General features: G+C 38.4%; 1 protein-coding gene across 2 annotated transcripts in view; it reads right to left on the bottom strand.

The window, feature by feature from the left end:
* PRIM2 (DNA primase subunit 2) overlaps nt 1–20,077 on the bottom strand; it is a 294,335-nt gene that overhangs the window by 270,129 nt on the left and 4,129 nt on the right. For both annotated transcript variants that reach the window (XM_037056323.1, XM_037056324.1), the window contains exons 4-5: nt 17,812–17,891; nt 16,364–16,484 (exon numbers count right to left, since the gene is read on the bottom strand). In XM_037056323.1, the coding sequence (XP_036912218.1) occupies nt 16,364–16,484; nt 17,812–17,891 (201 nt within the window). The remainder of the gene's footprint in view (nt 1–16,363; nt 16,485–17,811; nt 17,892–20,077) is intronic.

Consider the following 20,077-nt stretch of genomic DNA (forward strand, 5'->3'; position numbering starts at 1 on the left):
ATAGTAGAGAGAGGTCCCAAGTACCCTCCTCCAGTGTCCTTCAATGGTTACAACTTACATAACTACACTATAATACCTAAACCAGAGCACTGGTACAATGTGTATATAGTTCCATGCCATTTTATCACATCTGTAGATTTGTGAAACAACCACAACTGACAGTAATTATTTTTATCCTGAGGGTCTTAATGCTAATTACTTAATCTCATTAAGCTTTTACTAGACTCAGTCCTGGTTCAGTTAGTAGGCAGGTCCACTAGAAGACACGTGAAGTGGTATCAACTCTCTGTTCCCTTGCTCACTCAGATACTGCAGGCACCTTCATCATACTAAATTGTAACACGTCAGTCCACGCCTCAAACACCTTCAACAATTCCTCCTGCCCTCATTTTCCTCTCTTACCCTAGTAATCCTCTGCCCTAGTAACCCTCACTTACTAGCCTCATTTTCCACTCAGCCCCATAATTTAATGACAAACCATCTTGTCATAATAATGTACAACCAAAACCAAGATCACTGTGCGAAATAGTACATGAGTGTATTTCCTTGAAATGACAAAGGGAAAGAAATCATTGAAATAATATTAAATGAATAGAGTATATGACATCTAGGAGATGTCCAGAGGGGTAGGAGTTATGCTACGGTTAGAAAAAACGAGACAATGGAACTGTCCATGCTCAAGCTGGAAACAAGGAGAAAGAACCACACCACATAAAGGAAAAGCAAGCTGCTATTACTTGAGGGTGGGCAGGGGCAGGGGAGGCTGCCCTCTCCCACCAACCCAGCCTTGGACCAGAGCCCCAGCAGGCACTTTGGTTTCCAACAAAGGAGCAAAAGAAAGACATCACCCTAACCCACCCATCCCATCCCTCAGGTTTTATCTTCAGGAACTGCAGGCTGACAAATTAAATTTCAGAGGTCCCTAAGTCCAAAGACAAAGTTCTCCCAATGGTTTATAAAGCTTGGGATTCCTCTTTGGCAATATTTACACATCATAATCATGAATTAAAGTGCAAATAAGTAAACTTTGATAAAATCAGAATTATTTTTATGATTAATATTCCTCAAGACCAGCTATTTTAAGCCATAATCACAAGTATTTACTCTCTAGGGATTATTTCTATACAAAGGTGGTCCTCACTGATACAGACAGCACACTCCAGGAGAGAAGGGACCTTCACTATGCTCTATGTTCTATGTTCTATGACAGAGATTTTCAACCGGTGTCCCACAAGAATTTTTAAAACATACAGTAGCTGACTATAACAGCCAATATTACAATAACCATCCAGTGAGAATGAATCAAAATTATACATATTTTTCTTGTGAGACTGGCAAAAAATATAGATTTTCTGGTGTGCCACAGAATTTTAGGGATTAGTTTATGTGTGCCATGAGATGAAAAAGGTTGAAAATTGTTGGGAGCCATCCCGCCTGGTTCCAGAGACAGTACCTCATTAACTGACAAAAGAGTCCCACAGCTCGGGCTGGGTGAAAAGGGCTTGGGGCCACGCGCCACTAAGGAGACAGAACCTATCCTCCTGGCAGGAGTGCAGCCCCTGCCTCCCTCCTATACCCCTGCTTGGCCTGGGTGGATGACTGGTTGGCCAATGACAGGTAAGACTCCTCAAGGAAGGGGCAACCTAAGACAGGCAGAGTCACAATGGGCCATCAGGGAAGGACTTAGAGTCTACAGAGAAGGGGCAGAAAGACCCTCACCCCTCAGCTTTATCATAGCCTGAGTCTTCATTCTTTCTGTAAAAGTCTAGTAATCTCTTGGCTGCTTTGCTCTCCCAGCCTGACTCAGCCTGAATACAATGCCAGAGGCAGCTGCAGACTTGTACTGAACAGACAGTTCCCAGGACTGAATCGGGCCAGAGAAAGAATATGCATTGTTTCCTTGGAGGCTTGCTCTGCACTGTTAGTATGAAACACACTTGAACTAAGGCCAACCCTGACCAGAGACAATCCCTGTGTTTCTTCAATTATTATCTGTAAATGATGTCAGTTTTTCATGACTATAGCTTTTGGGACATTGGTTGATGAGCTTTACGTACATACTATGTATCTCTGCGTGAGCTGAACTCAATAAAGATGCAGGGCAGGATATGTCCAGGACCCTTCTCCTCTGAGAGGTTGATTACCTCTCCTCCCCAAGCAGATCATGTCTTCGTAGATCTATTCTCATCCACAACGGCAGGGGAGCTCTGCGGGTGAAGCCCCCTCACATAGAATCACTATTCTACAAAGACAGCCCCGAGAGGAACAGAAATAATTGGGTGTCCTACTCCAGGCCCACTGAGGGATCTGTGAGCAGACAGCCAGTCTTATTCTCTGCATCTCAGAAGTTTGCCTTCCCTCTTCCACCAGGGCACCGGGAAGCTCTGCATTCACAAGGCATGAAGTGCTTTGAACTCTGCTCATTAAAGGAACTACAAAGAAGTATTATTATGATACCGCTTTTGGCCATTTCCTTCATCTAACATGCTGACAAGTTGTTGTGGATACTGGAAGTATGTGACATGCAGGGTTTATTTAAGAAGGTTCTTTTTTTTTAGATTTTACTTATTTATCTTTAGAGGGGAAGGGAAGGATAGAGGAAGAGAAATATCAACGTATGGTTGCCTCTAGTATGTCCCCTACTGGGAACTGGCCTGCAACCCAGGCATGTGCACTGACTGGGAATCAAACTGCTATTCTTTGGTTCACAGGCCCACGCTCAATCCACTGAGCTACACCAGCCGGGGCAGAAGGTTCTTTTTTACAAAGAAAAAATAAAAAGGCATCTGGCTATAACTTGTGCCTCAGATGACAGGTACATAAGTATCAATGAGGTAAACAATATGTTTTTTAAAGGGTGCAATTCCATACATAAAATTTAATTTAAATTTAAAAAGTGAAGTAATTTAAAACAAAATAATACACAAATGATCAGGCACAGTGCATGCAATGACATGATCAAGCTCCCAGACACCATAACCACTCCTAGGAACACTGCGACTGCAACACCTTCCCGTGCAGACCTGCACTGTGCGTGTCGGCACCCCCATAGCACATCAGTGACGTGCCTTCCCAAAGAGGTGAGCCACTCGCAGAAACATTCGGAACAAAACGCAGTGTAATATTTCACCAATAACAGAACAGTTGCATTTTGCATTCTAGGAACAATCAAGGCACATAAAACCATGAGGGGGAAAACACTTTGTGTCTATTTCTATAACTGTTTGGTTCTAGATTTAGATCATTAGAAACAGAGTTTGTTTTGTTTATTTGGTTCACATAAATATACAAAGAACATAAAAAATCACATAGCACATGGGAAAAGTCACTTTTGCACAGAACCATCTATTCAGTGCACTGGCAGCACGCCAGCACCCCTGTCTCCTGTCTATGAAATGCCTGTAGCCCCCATTAATCACTGTGCAACCACTAGAAGTACCACAAAGGTGTCCAGAACACCCAGTAGGGGAGCACAGCCCCTTTAGTCTGGAGCCGCTAAACTGAACCAAGAAGCTATCCTCTTAAAAGACACAGTCTGACCCTGGCTGGTATGGTTCAGTGAACTGAGCACAGGCCTACAGACCAAAAAATTACCAGTTCAGTTCCCGGTCAGGGTTGCATGCCTGGGTTGTAGGCCAGGTCTCCAGCTGCGGGCCTGTGAGAGGCAAACGATTATTTCACACATCATCTCATATACCAATGTTTAGCTCCCTTTCTCCTTTCTCTTTCCCCTCTCTCTAATAATATATATATATATGTATATATTTTTTAAATGCCCCAGTCTGAAACAACTTGTGCACCTCCATAACTTTTCTTTTCCTAACCTGTTAAATTATTCCTGGCTCAACCATAAATCTGCTCTTGGACTTTGGTTTACACTAATCCTAGAATATTACATGAGTTATTGTTGAATATGAACTAAAACATACAATGTGATCAAACATACAATGTGTTAAAACAAACAAACAAGAAAAAGGTACCAAAGAAAAGCTACAAAGGGCACAGAAAAGCTACAAAGGGCAAAGGGCATGGGCTAGATAATGAGCCCCTCACCAACGGAGCTGTGTGAACAAAATGTTTTCCCTAGAAGCAGCACACATTACATTGGGAAACTACTCACATTATACTCACATTATATTCATATATTGTATTGGGTTTCCATTTCTGCCAAGAACTGTTACCTAACATAATACATCTTAGTAAAACTGCACTTAATGCTTTAATTTCCTATGTTAATGTAAATCCCTCACCTTGTATGTGAGCATCTATTCCACTAGTTAAGGTCTAGCCGAGAAGAAATCTGCCCATATATTTCATAATACACTCTGGAATTTACAGATTTCAAAAAACCTAGAGGTCTGATTTTTGGATTCCAGTTGTACCACTTAACTCTGGGGAGATTACTTAACCAGTCTTGTGTTTCAGTTTCATCCTGAAGCTGTTGTGAGAATTCCATTATGTAATCCAGGTAAATCACTTAGCTAAGTGGGTGGCACTCCGTAACCAGATAACAAACGTTAGCTACTGGTGGCTAACTTCTCTCTCCTCTTACTCTTTACAGCACTGGGCAGACAAAAACCTTAGTAAGTCCACTGCGCATTGAATATTCAACAAGCATTCCTTCCTTCATGAGTAAGAACCCCATGCAAGTTCCAAAACAGTCCTCCAGATATTCTAACATTCACGCAGATATTGCTCCTGGGTCAACCAAAAGGAGCTGGAAAATATCTGACTATTAGGCTCCAGTATAGATGACAGAAGGATTCTCTTGCCCAAAAGCATCATGGGACACTGGAATTGAGAGGGCACATTTTAACCAGAACTAATAGGGGGGCAGGGGAAGGGCAGGGAGCCAGACAATTGTCAGGTATCGATAGCTAGAGTATGGCACCAGAAATCAAAAAACTCAGAGATCAGCAATCAATGGCAGGTAGCGTGTAAATGGACGCAGAGTTCAGAATAAGAATTTTGACTGTTCTGTCTACATGCCTTCAGGGGTGGGGAGCAGCAGGATGGTAACGCTGACAGGGCCTGGGCTGACTGGTAACTGTTGTTACTGCGACTACTTCCTCTGGACTTTGTACTCAGGTTTAGCCTCTTTTTCTGCAACTCTACATCCCTGGTTCTTATTCGCATCCAAAGTCCTAAGAAAAGGCAGTCTGACCTGGGTCTAAACTAGTCCATGACATCCAACTAAAAAGGATTAAATGTTCAAGGATCTTGGGAGGAACAGGAAAAGGTTAGAAAGATTACAGAATAAAAAAAAATAATGTAGACGTTAAAAAACTCAGTACCTTATTTTGGAACACCTTCAGAAAATATAACACTTCACAGTGTAAATGTTTAACCACAGAGAATATTAAAACACTGATGAGGATATTTAGTAAAATTTATTTCACTATCATAGGATCTAAATAGCAACATATATAACATTATAAGACAATTAGGGCACAGCTGTACCTGTGGGAAACTTCACCTAATTTAGTCATACACTTTTTTCAAGGGCAAAGTCATAGACATGGAGTCATCAACAATGAGAATACAAGGAATTCCAAATTCAAAAGCAGTATGATAACTTTAAAAATGAGAAACGACTTTGCGAGTTATTTTGAAAATTTTTGCATATGTTAATTTTAGCCTTCAAGGGTAATTCAGCTTGAAGTTTCACATTTAGCTAGGTTTAAACTATCTTATAATGAGCAGAATCTAATTTTGTAGCTTGATAAGGAAAATCCAGATTCTGTGAACCTCTAAAATATTGCCACTAAAGACCATCTGCCATGGTGTATTTTTACAACTATATGCATAAATGGTTAGGCCTCAATTAACTAGCAAATTCAGTGAAACTTTTCCTCATTCTCCAAATATAATACTATAGCTACCCAACAAACACATATAAAATAATACAAGGTTGGCTTCCATAATTATGTCCTTTGAAAAAAAATGTCAAAGTATTATAGTACTTTGTGGAGTCTGCTTACAGAATGGAAGCCCTGTGTTAATTGTTAATGCCTTCATTTAAATAATTTGGAAAGTTCTAGTTAGTTATTGTAACAAAAACACATAAAGAACTGTCTAAATCATAAATTCCCCTATATAAAATACAAAACAAATGGAAATTTGCTAACAAGTATAATCCTTCAAATTTACTTCAACAGAAAAAGTTCATTTCATATATAACATATATTTCACCTAATATTTAACTCTAAAAAGGGTAAGTATTCCATGTCCCTGTACTCATCGTAAAGATTACTTAGTGCTCCTAAAACAAAGCAGAGGCAAATCTTTTGAACTAACAACTATTTTTTCTAGAAATTAATTCAAACATTTACTCAACATTCAGAGATCACCGTGCTTAGAATCATTAAGAAATCCAACTCAAACCTGACTACTTCTCATTCTCAGAACATAAAATGATTTACATCCCCACTTCAGAAATGAACTTGACCCTTCATCTGATTATTACTTCTTTCCCCCTCAGTTCCTTTTAGATCTGAAATTTCCACCAAAAGTGTTAAGAGCGTGTGTCTTACCATCCCACTTCACTCTGCTGCAAACGCCCTTTCCACTCCTGTCAGGGTCACTGGCTTGTCGGAAGTCCTATGAAAGCATCCAGGCTTAACAAATACATTTGTTCTCTAGTGTGTTCCACTTTTACATCTGCGTGTCCTGTCTCAACTATATCAGACTCCCTATCGCCTGAAATGTATTGTGTCAAAAGGAGAGATTAAAAGTATGCATACATATTTCATTTTGCAGGCACCACATTAAAATCACCTGCAACTTATTAATAGGCTTATAATTTATAAATATATTCCAGAGGGTAGGTAGAAAGAGTCAAGTATATCAAGCGAATGGCATTTTCACTTTTTAAATAGTAGAAATGGAGTTGACCACAATGACGAATGTACATTGCAGAGGGGCTACAACCCAAACTAGATCAACTAACCCTGAACAACACAGGGTGGGGCAAAAGGAGGTTTACAGTTATCAGTACGCAAAATGCACAGCTTATTCTTGAATTATTATTTACTAATTATTGTATTATTTTCCATGCAAACAACCATAAACCTACTTTTGCCCTACCCTGTAAAGAAAGGGCCAAAATGATCAGAAAAGCATGGCTATTTTAAGGTCAACTTGCAAATATCTAAGAAACAATGATACACAAGAAAACACCAAAAACTATTTTAAAAGTCTACACATGTGAAACTATTAAATCAATGTAAAATCAATGTTCCAACGTTAACTGGAGAAAGGCATCCAAAGTTCCTAATAAATTCACATAACTGGCATTTTCGATTACAAACTAAAAACTTTAATTCATGTTCTCTGAAAAGCAGTCATCGTCCAAAACTGACATGAAATAATTTCTAAGATAAAAGAAATTAAGATTTCAAATTACAAGGGCTAAGAAGCAAATTTTAACCGTCAGGTTCAGGATAAAGAAAAACTATTTCAAAATAAGCAAAAACAAGCAATTACAAGTTTTGCATGCACTTATTTTCAGTGAGCAGGGCAGTAAGGTTACCAGCCACACTTGCTTTCACTCAAAGTCTTAACTCCAGAACATACTTGGCAACCGAACAGCACTAGTTCCATTTAACAAGCAATGGAGTCTTCGTTGGTGACACACAGGATCCTCTCCCCATCCTTTAGGACGCTCACCTTCACGGCCCCTGCCATTCTGCACTACCTAATAAAAAACCCTGCCACTAACTCCGCTGGCATTTCAAATCAATTAAAAAATATTTTTTGACTGTCCTGAGGTTGGAAAACACTGAGGTAGATTATAAGCTGCTGTCAAGTGTCTGAGCGCAACAGCACAGAGACCCTTGTCTGTGAGGCTGACAGCTGTCAAAGCCTGACCTTTCCCTAACTGGTCAACTGAAGAAGCGTGAATAGAATCCGTTTAACCTTACCCACTCACCTTTAATGTGACACCAGGGTAAGTCAATCAACTCGGCAGTGGGAGGTCCAAAATGGTCCCCACAGACAGCAAGCCTGATTTATTCATTTCTAATCCTTCCTAGAAAAATCTAAGCTATTTACACTCAAGTCCAAAAATTAAAAAAAAAACACTGGTTTTCCTTTTTGAATACTTCATATTATGGCTTTCTGTTGTGTGTCATAAAGATTCAAAATCTACTAGCCAATGGAAATCTACCTACAGACTACAGGAGCCAGAGTATCAGAGCAAGGCCACAGCCAGAGACAGAACCCAAGAACCCCGAGATCCAATAACCAGCCCCATTTGCCTCCTCCAATTTTTATCAAATAAAAGTACATCAGCCATGGCAAACTGAACAAAAGCAAAATTTAAGGAGAAAAAACTATGCAAAGAAATTAATTATCTATTTTTCTGTATGTCTCCATTACAGCAAACTGTAATTTAGTCGTGACACTGCATTTCCTCATAACATAAAAACATTTATTTTATAGAAGGGGATCATCATAAAAGTTATTGCCATTTTAATGAAGCCAAAAAGATAGAGAAAGGCACACAAACAAAGCACACACACACACTTGATTTCCGGTACACTCTAAGATGTGTGTGCCAGAAGTCCAGCCTCTGTGACACAGAAACCCCCCACTCTCCACTCCCACTGTGTCCTTCAGCCTCGACTGAGGCAACAGAGCAGAAGCAACACCACATACCAGCGGGTGTGACAAATGCTAGGAACATTTCCCTAACCCTTGTTTTGTCCTGAGTCTAAAGCATGGGCCCTGAATCTAAAAGCATCACCAACATCTGTTTTAGTAAAATAGTTTTCAAATGCAAACCAAACATTCTAATCAAAATGAGGAAAATGTGTGTGTTTCTATATATTAATGAAATGGTAAAAGTTGGGAAATAAGAAGAGCTATGGGACCTAACTAATCAACAGCACCCGAATTCAAGCCCTCAGTCACCTGCATCAGAGGCCCTGGGACAGTACCAGAAAAAGAGGGAACAGGGCTCTGCCCAGAGAGTGACCATAATCTAGCACAGCAGTGATTTTTACGCCAGGCCTCCTGGAATGCTTTCTTACTCCATGAATCCCCACTGGCTACAAATATTTGATCATGTTTTACATTCTACAGTGTTTATTGCAAAAACAAAAGGCATAATGTTTTTCACACTGTACACACTTTGGCCCCAAGTTCTGACAAAGCTCCGAGGAGGACTACCTGTATTCTGTGCCCCAACTGAGAACCTCTGAACTATAAAAACCAAAACAGTCAAACAAGAAGCCAAAATTACTGTTCATTCTAGAAACTGTACTGGACACTCTCCCCTCTGCTGACATACAAATGTGGATATTACTTTTCTCTTCAGTAAATCTTTCCATTTTATCCATATTTCTACATCTTAGTGTGTTTATTATAATGCCCCTCAAATGACCTGCAGAATGAAATACAATAGAAAGAAGAAAGAAAAAATTATAGCAAACAGACTAGCAACCAGAGTAATAAGAAAAACCAATTGTGACAATAAACACTAGTTAAAAGTACAGTAGATACACCAGGCAAGGTAGCTCAGTTGGTCAGAGCATCGTCCTATTCACCAAGGTAGCAATCCTTGGGAAGGTCACATACAAGAAGCCACCAATGGCCCTGACCAATGTAGCTCAGTAGGTTGGGTGCGGTTCTGTGAAGCGAAAGATCACCAATTCGATTCCCAGTCAAGGAGCATGCTTGGGTTGTAGGCTAGGTCCCCTGTCGAGGGCGTACGAGAAGCAGTTGATCTATGTTTCTCTTGCAACAATCAATGAATGTATAAATAAAAGGAACAACAAATCAGTGTTTCTCTCTCTCCCTTCCCCTCTAAAAAATCAATACTTTTTTTACGTTTTTTTTTAAAGTACAGTAGTCTGCACTTATGCACAGTTTTAGTTACCCATGGTTAATTGCGGTCCACATACGGGTCCGGCAGAAGTAAGGCCTGCTTGGGTGTGGTTGGTAGAGTAATAATATGGGTATAATAATTTACAGTTTTAATTTGAACATTTCACCTAAAATGTTACATGGTGTGCTTGAATGTAATATTATTATGTTACAGAATTATATGCTTATGATTTTGTAATAAAAAAGGGGCATTATTGGTGCTGGGCCCTGAGTATTAAATGAAAAACTCCAGAAACAAACAATTCCTAAGTTTTAAATTGTGTGCCATTCTGTGTAGTATGATGAATGTTGCACCACCCTGCTCCATCTCACCCAGGATGCGAAACATCACTCTGCCAGTATATCCATGCTATATACACTACCCACCCATTAGATGCTTAGTAGCCATCTTGGTTATCCAATCAACTGTCATAGTATCACAGTGCTTGTGTTCAAGTAACCCTTATTTTACTTAATAATGGCCCCAAAGCGTAAGGGTAGTGATGCTGCCATTCAGATATGCCAATGAGAATAAGGCCCACTAGTAATGCCTCATACACTTGCATGTGCACATAAAATCCAATCTTGCAATTCACTTTTCAGTCTCTCAATCTTAAACAAATAACAGCCCTGACTGGTGAGGCTCAGTTGGTTGAGCATCATCCCACAAAGCCTAAGGTGTCTGGTTCGATTCCCAGTCAGGACACATGCCTGGGTTGTGGGCTAGTCCTAGTTGGGGCGTGTGAAAGAGGCAACCAATCAATGTTTCTTTCCCTCTCTTTCTTTCCCTTCCCCTCTCTCTAAAAGTAAATAAATAAAATCTTTTAAAAAATAGCAAAGGGTCATTATGCATTCAAGGAAAACATTCAACATGATATGGTGTCTAAAACAGATGTACTAAATAAATAAACAAGAAGCAGACAATGAAAGGAATAGAAAAAATCTTCAAAAAAGATATTACATTTATAAAATAAAAGCAGAAAGCTATAAAAAGAGAAAAAAACAGAAAGATATTGAAACTGAAAAAATTCAATAGAAAAAAATTTTTTTTTAATTATTTATTTATCTTTAGAGGGAAAGGGAAGGAGAGAGGGAGAGAAACATCAATGTATGGTTGCCTTTCATGCGTCCCCTGCTGGGAGTTGGCCCGCAGGGAACTGGCCTGCAACCCAGGCATGTGCCCTGACTGGGAATCGAACCACGATCGTCTGGTTCGCAGGTCCCAATAGAAAATTTAAAGTTGAAGAACTGTCAGGTTTAAACAAATCTTTCCCATAAAATAAAATAAAAAGAAAAGAATGGATGTCAGGACAAAAAAAGGAAACATAAAGACCAAATTCTAAGTAACAGGAAATTACAAAGAGAAAACAAAGGAGGAAATTTTCAAAGAAGTAACAAAAAGAAATTTACTAAACATCAGAACCCAAGTCTTCAGATTAAAAAGGCCGACCAAGTTCCCATCCCAATTAATGAAAAAAGATTGAGATATCAAAGTAAAATTTGACAATACCAAGATAGGAGATGGGAGGGCCAAAGTATACAAAGTGAGTTGCAAATTATCAGAAATCAAGATGCAATCGAAAGAGGAACTCAGGAAGCTAAAAGGTATGCAGCAATACAAAATCCTATGAGAAATTATCCCTATTTGAGCTGTAAACCAAAGCAAACTTCACTCAAGTGTGACAGTATATAATAAAGACATTTTCGCAATTTCCAGACCTCAAAAAATGTACCAGTGGTAACATATAAAGATACCATTTGTTTGACAATAACAGCACAGCAGTAGGGGGAGGGAAAAGAGCAGTGTGAGAGCAAGTTATTGTACACTACTACAGTTAAGTGTTAATCCAATCTAGATTGTTTTAAAATAAAAATGTTAATTGTAATTCCCAGGGAAATTACTGAGAAAAAAAATCTAAGAAAATAAACAAATGATAAGGGAATTAAAAGGGCACCCAAGAAAATACCTACTTAACAAAAAAAAAGTCAGTAATGGAGAAACAGAAGAACAAAAGAATCCTAAGATATATACAAAACAGTGACAGAGCAAATGGAAAATACTAGCTTATCAGTAATTATATTAAATATAAATGGCAAAACACTGCAATCAAAAGGCACAGACTAGCAGACTGGATTTTAAAAAACAGGATCCAACTACATGCTATCTACTAGAGACACATTTTAAATTTGGATACAAATAAGTTGAAAGTAAAATAATGAAAAAAGATACATCATGCAAACAAACAAAGTATTTGGAATGGATATCCTATTATCAAACAAAATAGATTTTAAAACAAAAAAATGTCACTAGAGATAAAAGGGATATCATTTCACAATAATAAAAGGGTCAATCCATCAAAAAGATACATTTAGCCCTGGCTGGTGTAGCTCAGTGATCGTGGGCCTGTGAACCAAAGGATTGCGGTTCAATTCCCAGTCAGGGCACATGCCTGAGTTGCAGGCCAGTTCCCAGCAGGGGACGCACAAGAGGCAACCATACGTTGATATTTCTCTCCCTCTCTCCTTCCTTTCCCCTCTAAAGATAAATAAATAAAATCTTTTTTAAAAAGATATATTTATAATTACAGACACATATGCACCTAGAAACAGAGCCCCAAAGTATACGAAGCAAAACTGACAGAATTGAAGATAGAAACAGACAATCTAACAATAATGGTCAAAAACTTCAATACCCCACTTTCAGTAATGGATACAAAAAAAGGCTAAAGATCAACAAGGAAATAGACTTGAAAAACACTAGACTAATTACACCTGCCATACTGGATCAAGAGAACACTCCAACCAAAAGCAGCAAATGAACAAACACAACATTCTCCAGGACAGACCATATGGCAGGCCATAAAATAAGACTTCATTTTAAAAGGATTAAAGTCATACAAAATATATTCTCACACTAAAATGCAACTAATTTTTTAATATTACTAATAGGAGGAAGTTAGTAGGAAACGACATAATACTAATGGCCAATATGTCAAAAAAGAAAAAAGGAAATACTCTTGAAATGAGTGAAAATGAAGCACAGCATACTAAAACTCGTGGAATGCACATAAAAGAATGCTTGGAAAAAAACTTATAGCTCTAAAGGCCTACATGTAAAAACAAAAATACACTTCACGCCCAGGACTGTGCGGCTCAGTTGGTTGGGCATCATGTCATAAACCAAGAGGTCCCCAGTTTGATTACCGATCGGGGTGCATGCCTGGGTTGCGGGTTCAGTCCCCAGTTGGGGCACATAGGAGAGGCAATTGATTCGTGTCACCCTCACATTGATATTTCTCTCCCTCTTTTTCTCTCACTCTTCCCATCTCTCTAAAAATAATAAATAAATAAAATCTTTATTTCTAAAAAATATCCCACAAAGGTAAGCCTAGGATAAAGTCACTATAAATTCCACCAAACATTTAAAGAATTAACACTAAACCTGTACAGTGTTTTCAAAAATCACAAAAGGAGGATTCTGTGAGGCCAAATATTATCCTGATACCAAAACTAGAAAAACATCACAAGGAAAGTACTAATATCCTTTCGTGATAAACACAGACATCCTCCACAAAATCCTAACAAATCAAATCTAGCAACATACAAAAAGCATCATACAGCATGACCAAGGGGACTTGATTCCAAGAATATCACAGGAAGGTCATTTTAACACCCAAAAACCAGTTAATCAGCTAGTGTAACGTTACCATATTCACAAAATAAAAGACACAACCATATGATCACTCAATAGGTGCAGAAGAAGCATTTGGAAAAAACTTAACACTCTCGATGGAAATGCTCGACTAAATTTATTTTTATTTTTTAGAATGGACAAGTAAAACATATTGATATTGCTCAATTAAATTTTAAAGGAAATTTCCTCAATCTATTTAAGGACATCTACAAAAAAAATACACAGCGAACACCACATGTCTCCCAAAAATCAGAACCAAGCCAATTTTGCCCACTATCGCCACCTCTATTCCTAGGGTACTAGAGAGCCAACTAGGGAAGCTGGGCAAAAATAAAGAAATCAAAAGCATCCAGATTGGAAAGGAGTGAGGTTATCTATGGGTAAGAGAAATAATCTCCTAAGGAATCCGCTAAAAATTATTAGAACCAATAAACAACTTCCAAGCTCAATATATAAAAATCAATCGGATTTCTGTACAGAAGCAATGAACACACCAAAAAATGAACTGTAAAAAAACTATTACAATGACATTAAAAAATAAAATACTTAGGTATCAATTTAACAAAAGAAGTGCAGTATTTTGTTTGAGAAAAATGTTTTAAATCTTAAGAAAAAGAATAATATCGCATCTTCATGGATCAGAAGACTTAACCTGAAGATGGACATATTCCCCAAACTGATATACACAGTCTCTGCAAACCCAATCTGGTTCCTGGCTGGCTCGCTTGTAGAAACTGACAAGTTTATCCTAACACAAGAAACAGCAAGGTACCCAGAGCAGTCAGAATAATCTCCAAAAAAGAATAGTTAGAGGACTCCCACTCCTCAATTTCAAATCTTCCTGCAAAGACAGAAAGTACATTAGTGGCTGCCAAGGAAGGAGAGTGAGGAACGAAGAGCGACTACTAACAGGCACAAGTTTCCCTTTTAGCAGAATGAAATGTTCTAAAATGAGGTCAAGGTCATGGTTGCACAGTCCTGTGATTATACTAAAAATGAACAAAGTGTACATTTTAAAATGATGAATTTCAAGACAGGTGAACTCTATCTCAATAAAGCTATTATTTAAAAAATCGTACTTGTGATCTCATATGTTGAATCTAAAAAAGCCGAATCACGGAAGCAGAGAGTAGAATGCTAGTCGCCAGGGGCTGGGGGTGGAGAAAATGAGATTTTAGTCAAAGGACAGAAACTTCTAAGTACACGAAGAGTAAGTTCCAGGGATCTAATGCACAGCATGGTGATTACAGTTAATAGTGCTGCACTGGATACTAACGAGAAAACTGCTCTGACAGTGGATTTTAAATGTTCTCACTATAAAAACAAAATGGTCACTATGTTAGGTGAAGGATGTGTTAACTAACCTTATTGGGGTAAATATCAATCACACCCCAATAAAACTGGGGGTGGGAGATAGACCACATGATACTTTTTATGTAAGGTCAAAAACAGACAATTTATGAAATTAAAAGTAAGGACAGTGGTTACTTTTAGGGGGAGGCAGGAGGCTGTGAATGGGAGGAAGCACAAGAAAGCACAGGGTTACAGCAATGTTTTTTTCTTAACCTTGATAATGCTTACTTTGTGATAGTTCAGAGCTGTACACTTAATGGTCTGTGCAATTTTCTGTATATGTTATACATTAGTTTTAAAAGTTTTTTTTAAAAAAGAGACACAGTTTTCACTTCAAAAAATTATACTTGCTGACATTTAAGGTACTCTAGAATAAATCTCAGGACACTTTTTCTCTATGGCATAATAAAATCAATAAAGGTAAAAATGGCAAAAATATAAATTATTTTGAGTATGAAAGGATAAGTTGACTGTCATTGATATTGGCAATACTGAACTTCACAAAGGATCAAAGTTAAAAGTGGAGAAAGTATGGGGTCTGGGTGAGAAGGTCCTGAACTTGACACCATTCTAGGCCTGGGCAGATTATTAGAAACCTCCCAGGACTCTTCTGAGAAGTGAGAGAAGCTGTGGCAAGCGCCTCCCAAGCACATAATAGACTCTAAATGTCTACAAATGTTTCTTTACTTCCCTCCATGCAATCTCTTTCTTTCCAACTCAGTAACCCACACTGATAATTACATCTTCCACTTCTCAGATAGGAAGGATGTCTTTCATCTACTCCAAATTTTATTTTATTTTGGCCTCAAGTTACCCATTCTAACACCCAAGTAGAGTCCCAATCGGTCCTACTACCATCTGACTGCTCAAGTCTTTCCAGGCAGAGCCACTCAGCCTTCCTACCACAGCACAGAGCCACCTAAGGACACGAATTCTATTTCCTCCCACAACGCTTATCCCTGCTAACCACGCTCCAGACACTTCTTCTTAATATAATTACTACATGTAAATCATGCAGGTTTGTCTGCAAAGTTATTTTCAAAACTATTCAGAGATTTTACTGAAAACTGACTTTTAAAATAAAGTAGGAACCCCTCTGAACTTCATTATTGGAAATAAGTGCTACCACTTCTACTATCTTTTAAACGTTATTAGCTTTAAATTTTTGGCCTAGAAGATTCTGCTTAAAGATGAACTTTTATGAAGTCAATCTCTTTGAATTAATCATGTAGTTAAGAAAGCAACTAAACGTGAGGCCTTGGTACTAAGGAGCCCCTTTCCTTCCAGTGGAGGAAAGGAAAGCTTCATTGTCATGCGAGACTGAAATCCATTCTCTGAGACAGACACTTGGGGAGAAGTTAAAAGAACAAACTCCACACACCAATACTAGCACTTAGGGAGGGATGAATAGTGAACGCAATTGGAAATGACTACAAAAAATACACTTACAGCCTCGAACTGCAAATGACTGTCCTTCAAAAAATCTTGAATTTTGTCCTTGGGTAAAATACTGAATCGAAATCGAAGGAGATCCATTTCCTGTTGAATGAACCAGCGTCTCAGATCTTCACTGAAATGGAGACAGGAAAATTATAAGTATAAATAATATGTTCAATGAGTACTTTAAAAGTCCACTGATTGTTAAATCCAAGAAGTTTCTATGAAACAATATTCAAACGACCACGACACCAATGGACGAAGTGAAATGGGCTCTACTGCAACACAGAGGGTACGGACACCGAACACCGCAATCTTCCAGGATGGAATGTGGGGAGAGCAGTGCAATGAACAGGATAGTAAAAGAATTAAATGCAGTACACTTCAAGCCTAGCTTCATTATTATCAAATAATGTAAAATAGTTCACTGTACTTAATGTAACTGCAAAACAGTCAATTACATTAGAATGTAGGGTATTACTTGTGCCTAAGGTGGTTTCATCAATGCCAAATAAATCCAAATTTTATACAGGTAACTTTATCTTCGAACAGATTATGATCAGATAACTTCTCAATGTACCCTTTGCTTACAGCTTATAGCTTACAGCTATAATTTCACTAAATTTAAGATACACAGCATACCTCAATTTTTTAAAAGCCAACACACAAACGTTGTATATTAATTTACAAGACAGATCCATATTCAGCATAATTGTTGTTATAATAATTATGCTACCAGCTGTAAAATACGATTTAGTTTTTTCCAAAGTGATTTCACATTGTCAGCAATTCACTCACTGCCTTAAATGCATAAACTACATATTCTTTTTTACAAAAGAAAATCTCTAGGACCAAAGCTGGTCAATAATTTCTCAGTTACTGTCTTGGGGTAGTAAACAATTCAACATTCTCATTTGATAAACCTATTAGTAAAAAGAAACAGAAAAAAACTTACAGGTATGTTATTTTGCCAAAATTAATACAGGGAAAACAAGTTTAAAATAAAAGGCAACTCACTGCTTTCCCTCTGGGTGGCGCTATAGACTTATAATAAACCAGCTACTGAAGGACAGTATCTTAATGGTCAGTAACCCATACACCTCAACTTCTAAATGCCAATATCAAAATCAAGAGTGTATTTGATTCATTATTTCTCATACATATTAGCACTTCCTTCTGGAAAAAAAAATCCTCTTCTTACTGAAGTCCCCTCCAATTTTAAATCACAAATGAAGAGACTCTTCCATAAAGGTAAAGTTTTCAATAAAAATTTTGAAACAGGATTTTTTGGGGGGATACTATATAGTAAACAACTTGTTTCAAACAATTCACTGATATATGAACCACTGGTTTCTGGTGCTCTTCTCACGTTTCCTATGTTCAATGCATGTTAACTTTTTATGCATGGTTCATAACCGAAGACATCAGATTTGATAGGGAGAGTATAAATGTGTACTCACGACTGGCAATACGCGAGGCGCAGGATAAAGTGAGAAATGTGATCTCGTCTTCGTGCTTCATATTCATTTTCTAAGTTTTCCTTAAAAATAATGATATATGAATAAAATAAATACATTAGAGGAGTTAAGAGATATAAAGAAGTTCTGAGTCAGCATAAGCTGATGTAAAATAACAATTTCAAAGGCACAAATTTTACAATATGCTTTTCAGGATAATTACCATTTTACTTAAGTCAGCAACAGGGTGAAACCGAGAACTGAATTAATAGCAAAACTTCCCGGGTTTGAATCCCCACTATTTTCTTCCTATCGACTCCTTTTCTCTTACCTTTTTTAAAAAAATTTTAACCCTCACACAAGGATATATTCATTGATTTTAGACACAAAGGAAGGAGTGGGGGGTGGAGAATGAGAGAGAAACATACATTGATGTGAAAGAGAAATAGCAATCAGTTGCCTTCATCCACAGCCATACACACCTGAGCAGGAAATCGAACCCACAACCTTTTGGTATACAAGACAACACTCCAACCAAATGTACCACCCAGCCAGGGCTTAACTTTCTTTTTTATCCAGCATATACCCAAGGTATTCAGTGTTTCAATAACTTCTTACATCAACCCTGAACTTCTTGCCTTTCAACCTTCTGGCAAAACCTAGATTCTAAATTAATCTAGAGCTATACTCTGCAATCCTATTCCAAAATTCTGAGAACCTCTGCAGAAAAAATACACAACTTTGGGAATTTGGAGTATTAAAAAAATCACATCATCTATCCTCAGCTGGACCTTTACCAACACTAAGGAAACCTTATCAAGCCCAAAATAGTAAGGGCAAACGTCTTGCGCACTTACGAGGTACCAGGCACTATAAAGCATTTTTAATCAATTAACCCATTTAATCCTAAAAAAAAAAGCCCTATGAGGTAGACTCTGCTGTGTATCCCTATTTTAAAGAGGAGGGACGTGAGGCACAGGGCAGGTGTGTGACTTGTCCAGGGTCACAAAATGTTTAAGCAGCAGAGCTGGGATTTGACACATAATCATCTATGTTCTCATTTCTTAGAAAAGCTGTTTCCCTCTTCACTGTTGGCCCAAATTCGTATCACATCACCTTCCCCTTCTCTCTCGGCTAATGACTTCACCTATTTCACAGAAAATAAATGCCACCAGGCTGACTTCTTCAGCTCCAAGTTTCCGCATCCACACGCTCTGTTGCCTTCCCTGCCCTTCCCTCCCCTCCCCATGGACAAAGTGTCTCTCCATCCCCCTACAAAAAGCTAATTGCTACACCTAAGCCCTGCAACCTACCTGTTCCTGCCTAAGGACTGTGATCTACAATGTTCTCTCAAAGTATCTTCAAGCTCCTCTCCTCTTCTTTCTCTTTTAGCTCTTCCTGCTCAGCTTATAAATGTTTAACTATGTCCTGTCATGTGTGTGTATATATATATATATATATATATATANTTAGAAAAGCTGTTTCCCTCTTCACTGTTGGCCCAAATTCGTATCACATCACCTTCTCCTTCTCTCTCGGCTAATGACTTCACCTATTTCACAGAAAATAAATGCCACCAGGCTGACTTCTTCAGCTCCAAGTTTCCGCATCCACACGCTCTGTTGCCTTCCCTGCCCTTCCCTCCCCTCCCCATGGACAAAGTGTCTCCCCATCCCCCTACAAAAAGCTAATTCCTACACCTAAGCCCTGCAACCTACCTGTTCCTGCCTAAGGACTGTGATCTATCAATGTTCTCTCAAAGTATCTTCAAGCTCCTCTCCTCTTCTTTCTCTTTTAGCTCTTCCTGCTCAGCTTATAAATGTTTAACTATGTCCTGTCATGTGTGTATATATATATATATATGTATATATATATGTATACACACACACACACATACGAGTGTCTTCACTTTCCCCTACAACTTCCTCCATATTCAGCTCTATTTCTCCCCATCCTTCCAGCTAAACATCTTAAAAGAACACACATTCCACCTCCACCCCCAGCCTCCCCCTCCAACCCCTGTCATCTCTGAGGGTTCTACTATACAGAGTCCACCCCGTTGATAAATCAATGGATCCCGTATAACTCATCTTACATGATCTATCCAAAGCTTCTGAAACTGTTGGAATCTTGGCTCCACCATTAACTATCTCCTGAGCCTGGGCAAGTCATTTCGCCTCTCTGTAACCCAGGAGTCTCCCATGTGACAGGGACGACAACAGCACCACCTGATAAGACTGATGTCTGGGTCATATGGGTTAATATAAGC

The sequence above is a fragment of the Sturnira hondurensis genome, unplaced genomic scaffold (genome assembly GCF_014824575.4).
Source record: "Sturnira hondurensis isolate 20B ecotype Veracruz unplaced genomic scaffold, ASM1482457v3 Scaffold0008908, whole genome shotgun sequence".
NCBI classification, from domain to species: Eukaryota; Metazoa; Chordata; class Mammalia; order Chiroptera; family Phyllostomidae; genus Sturnira; species Sturnira hondurensis.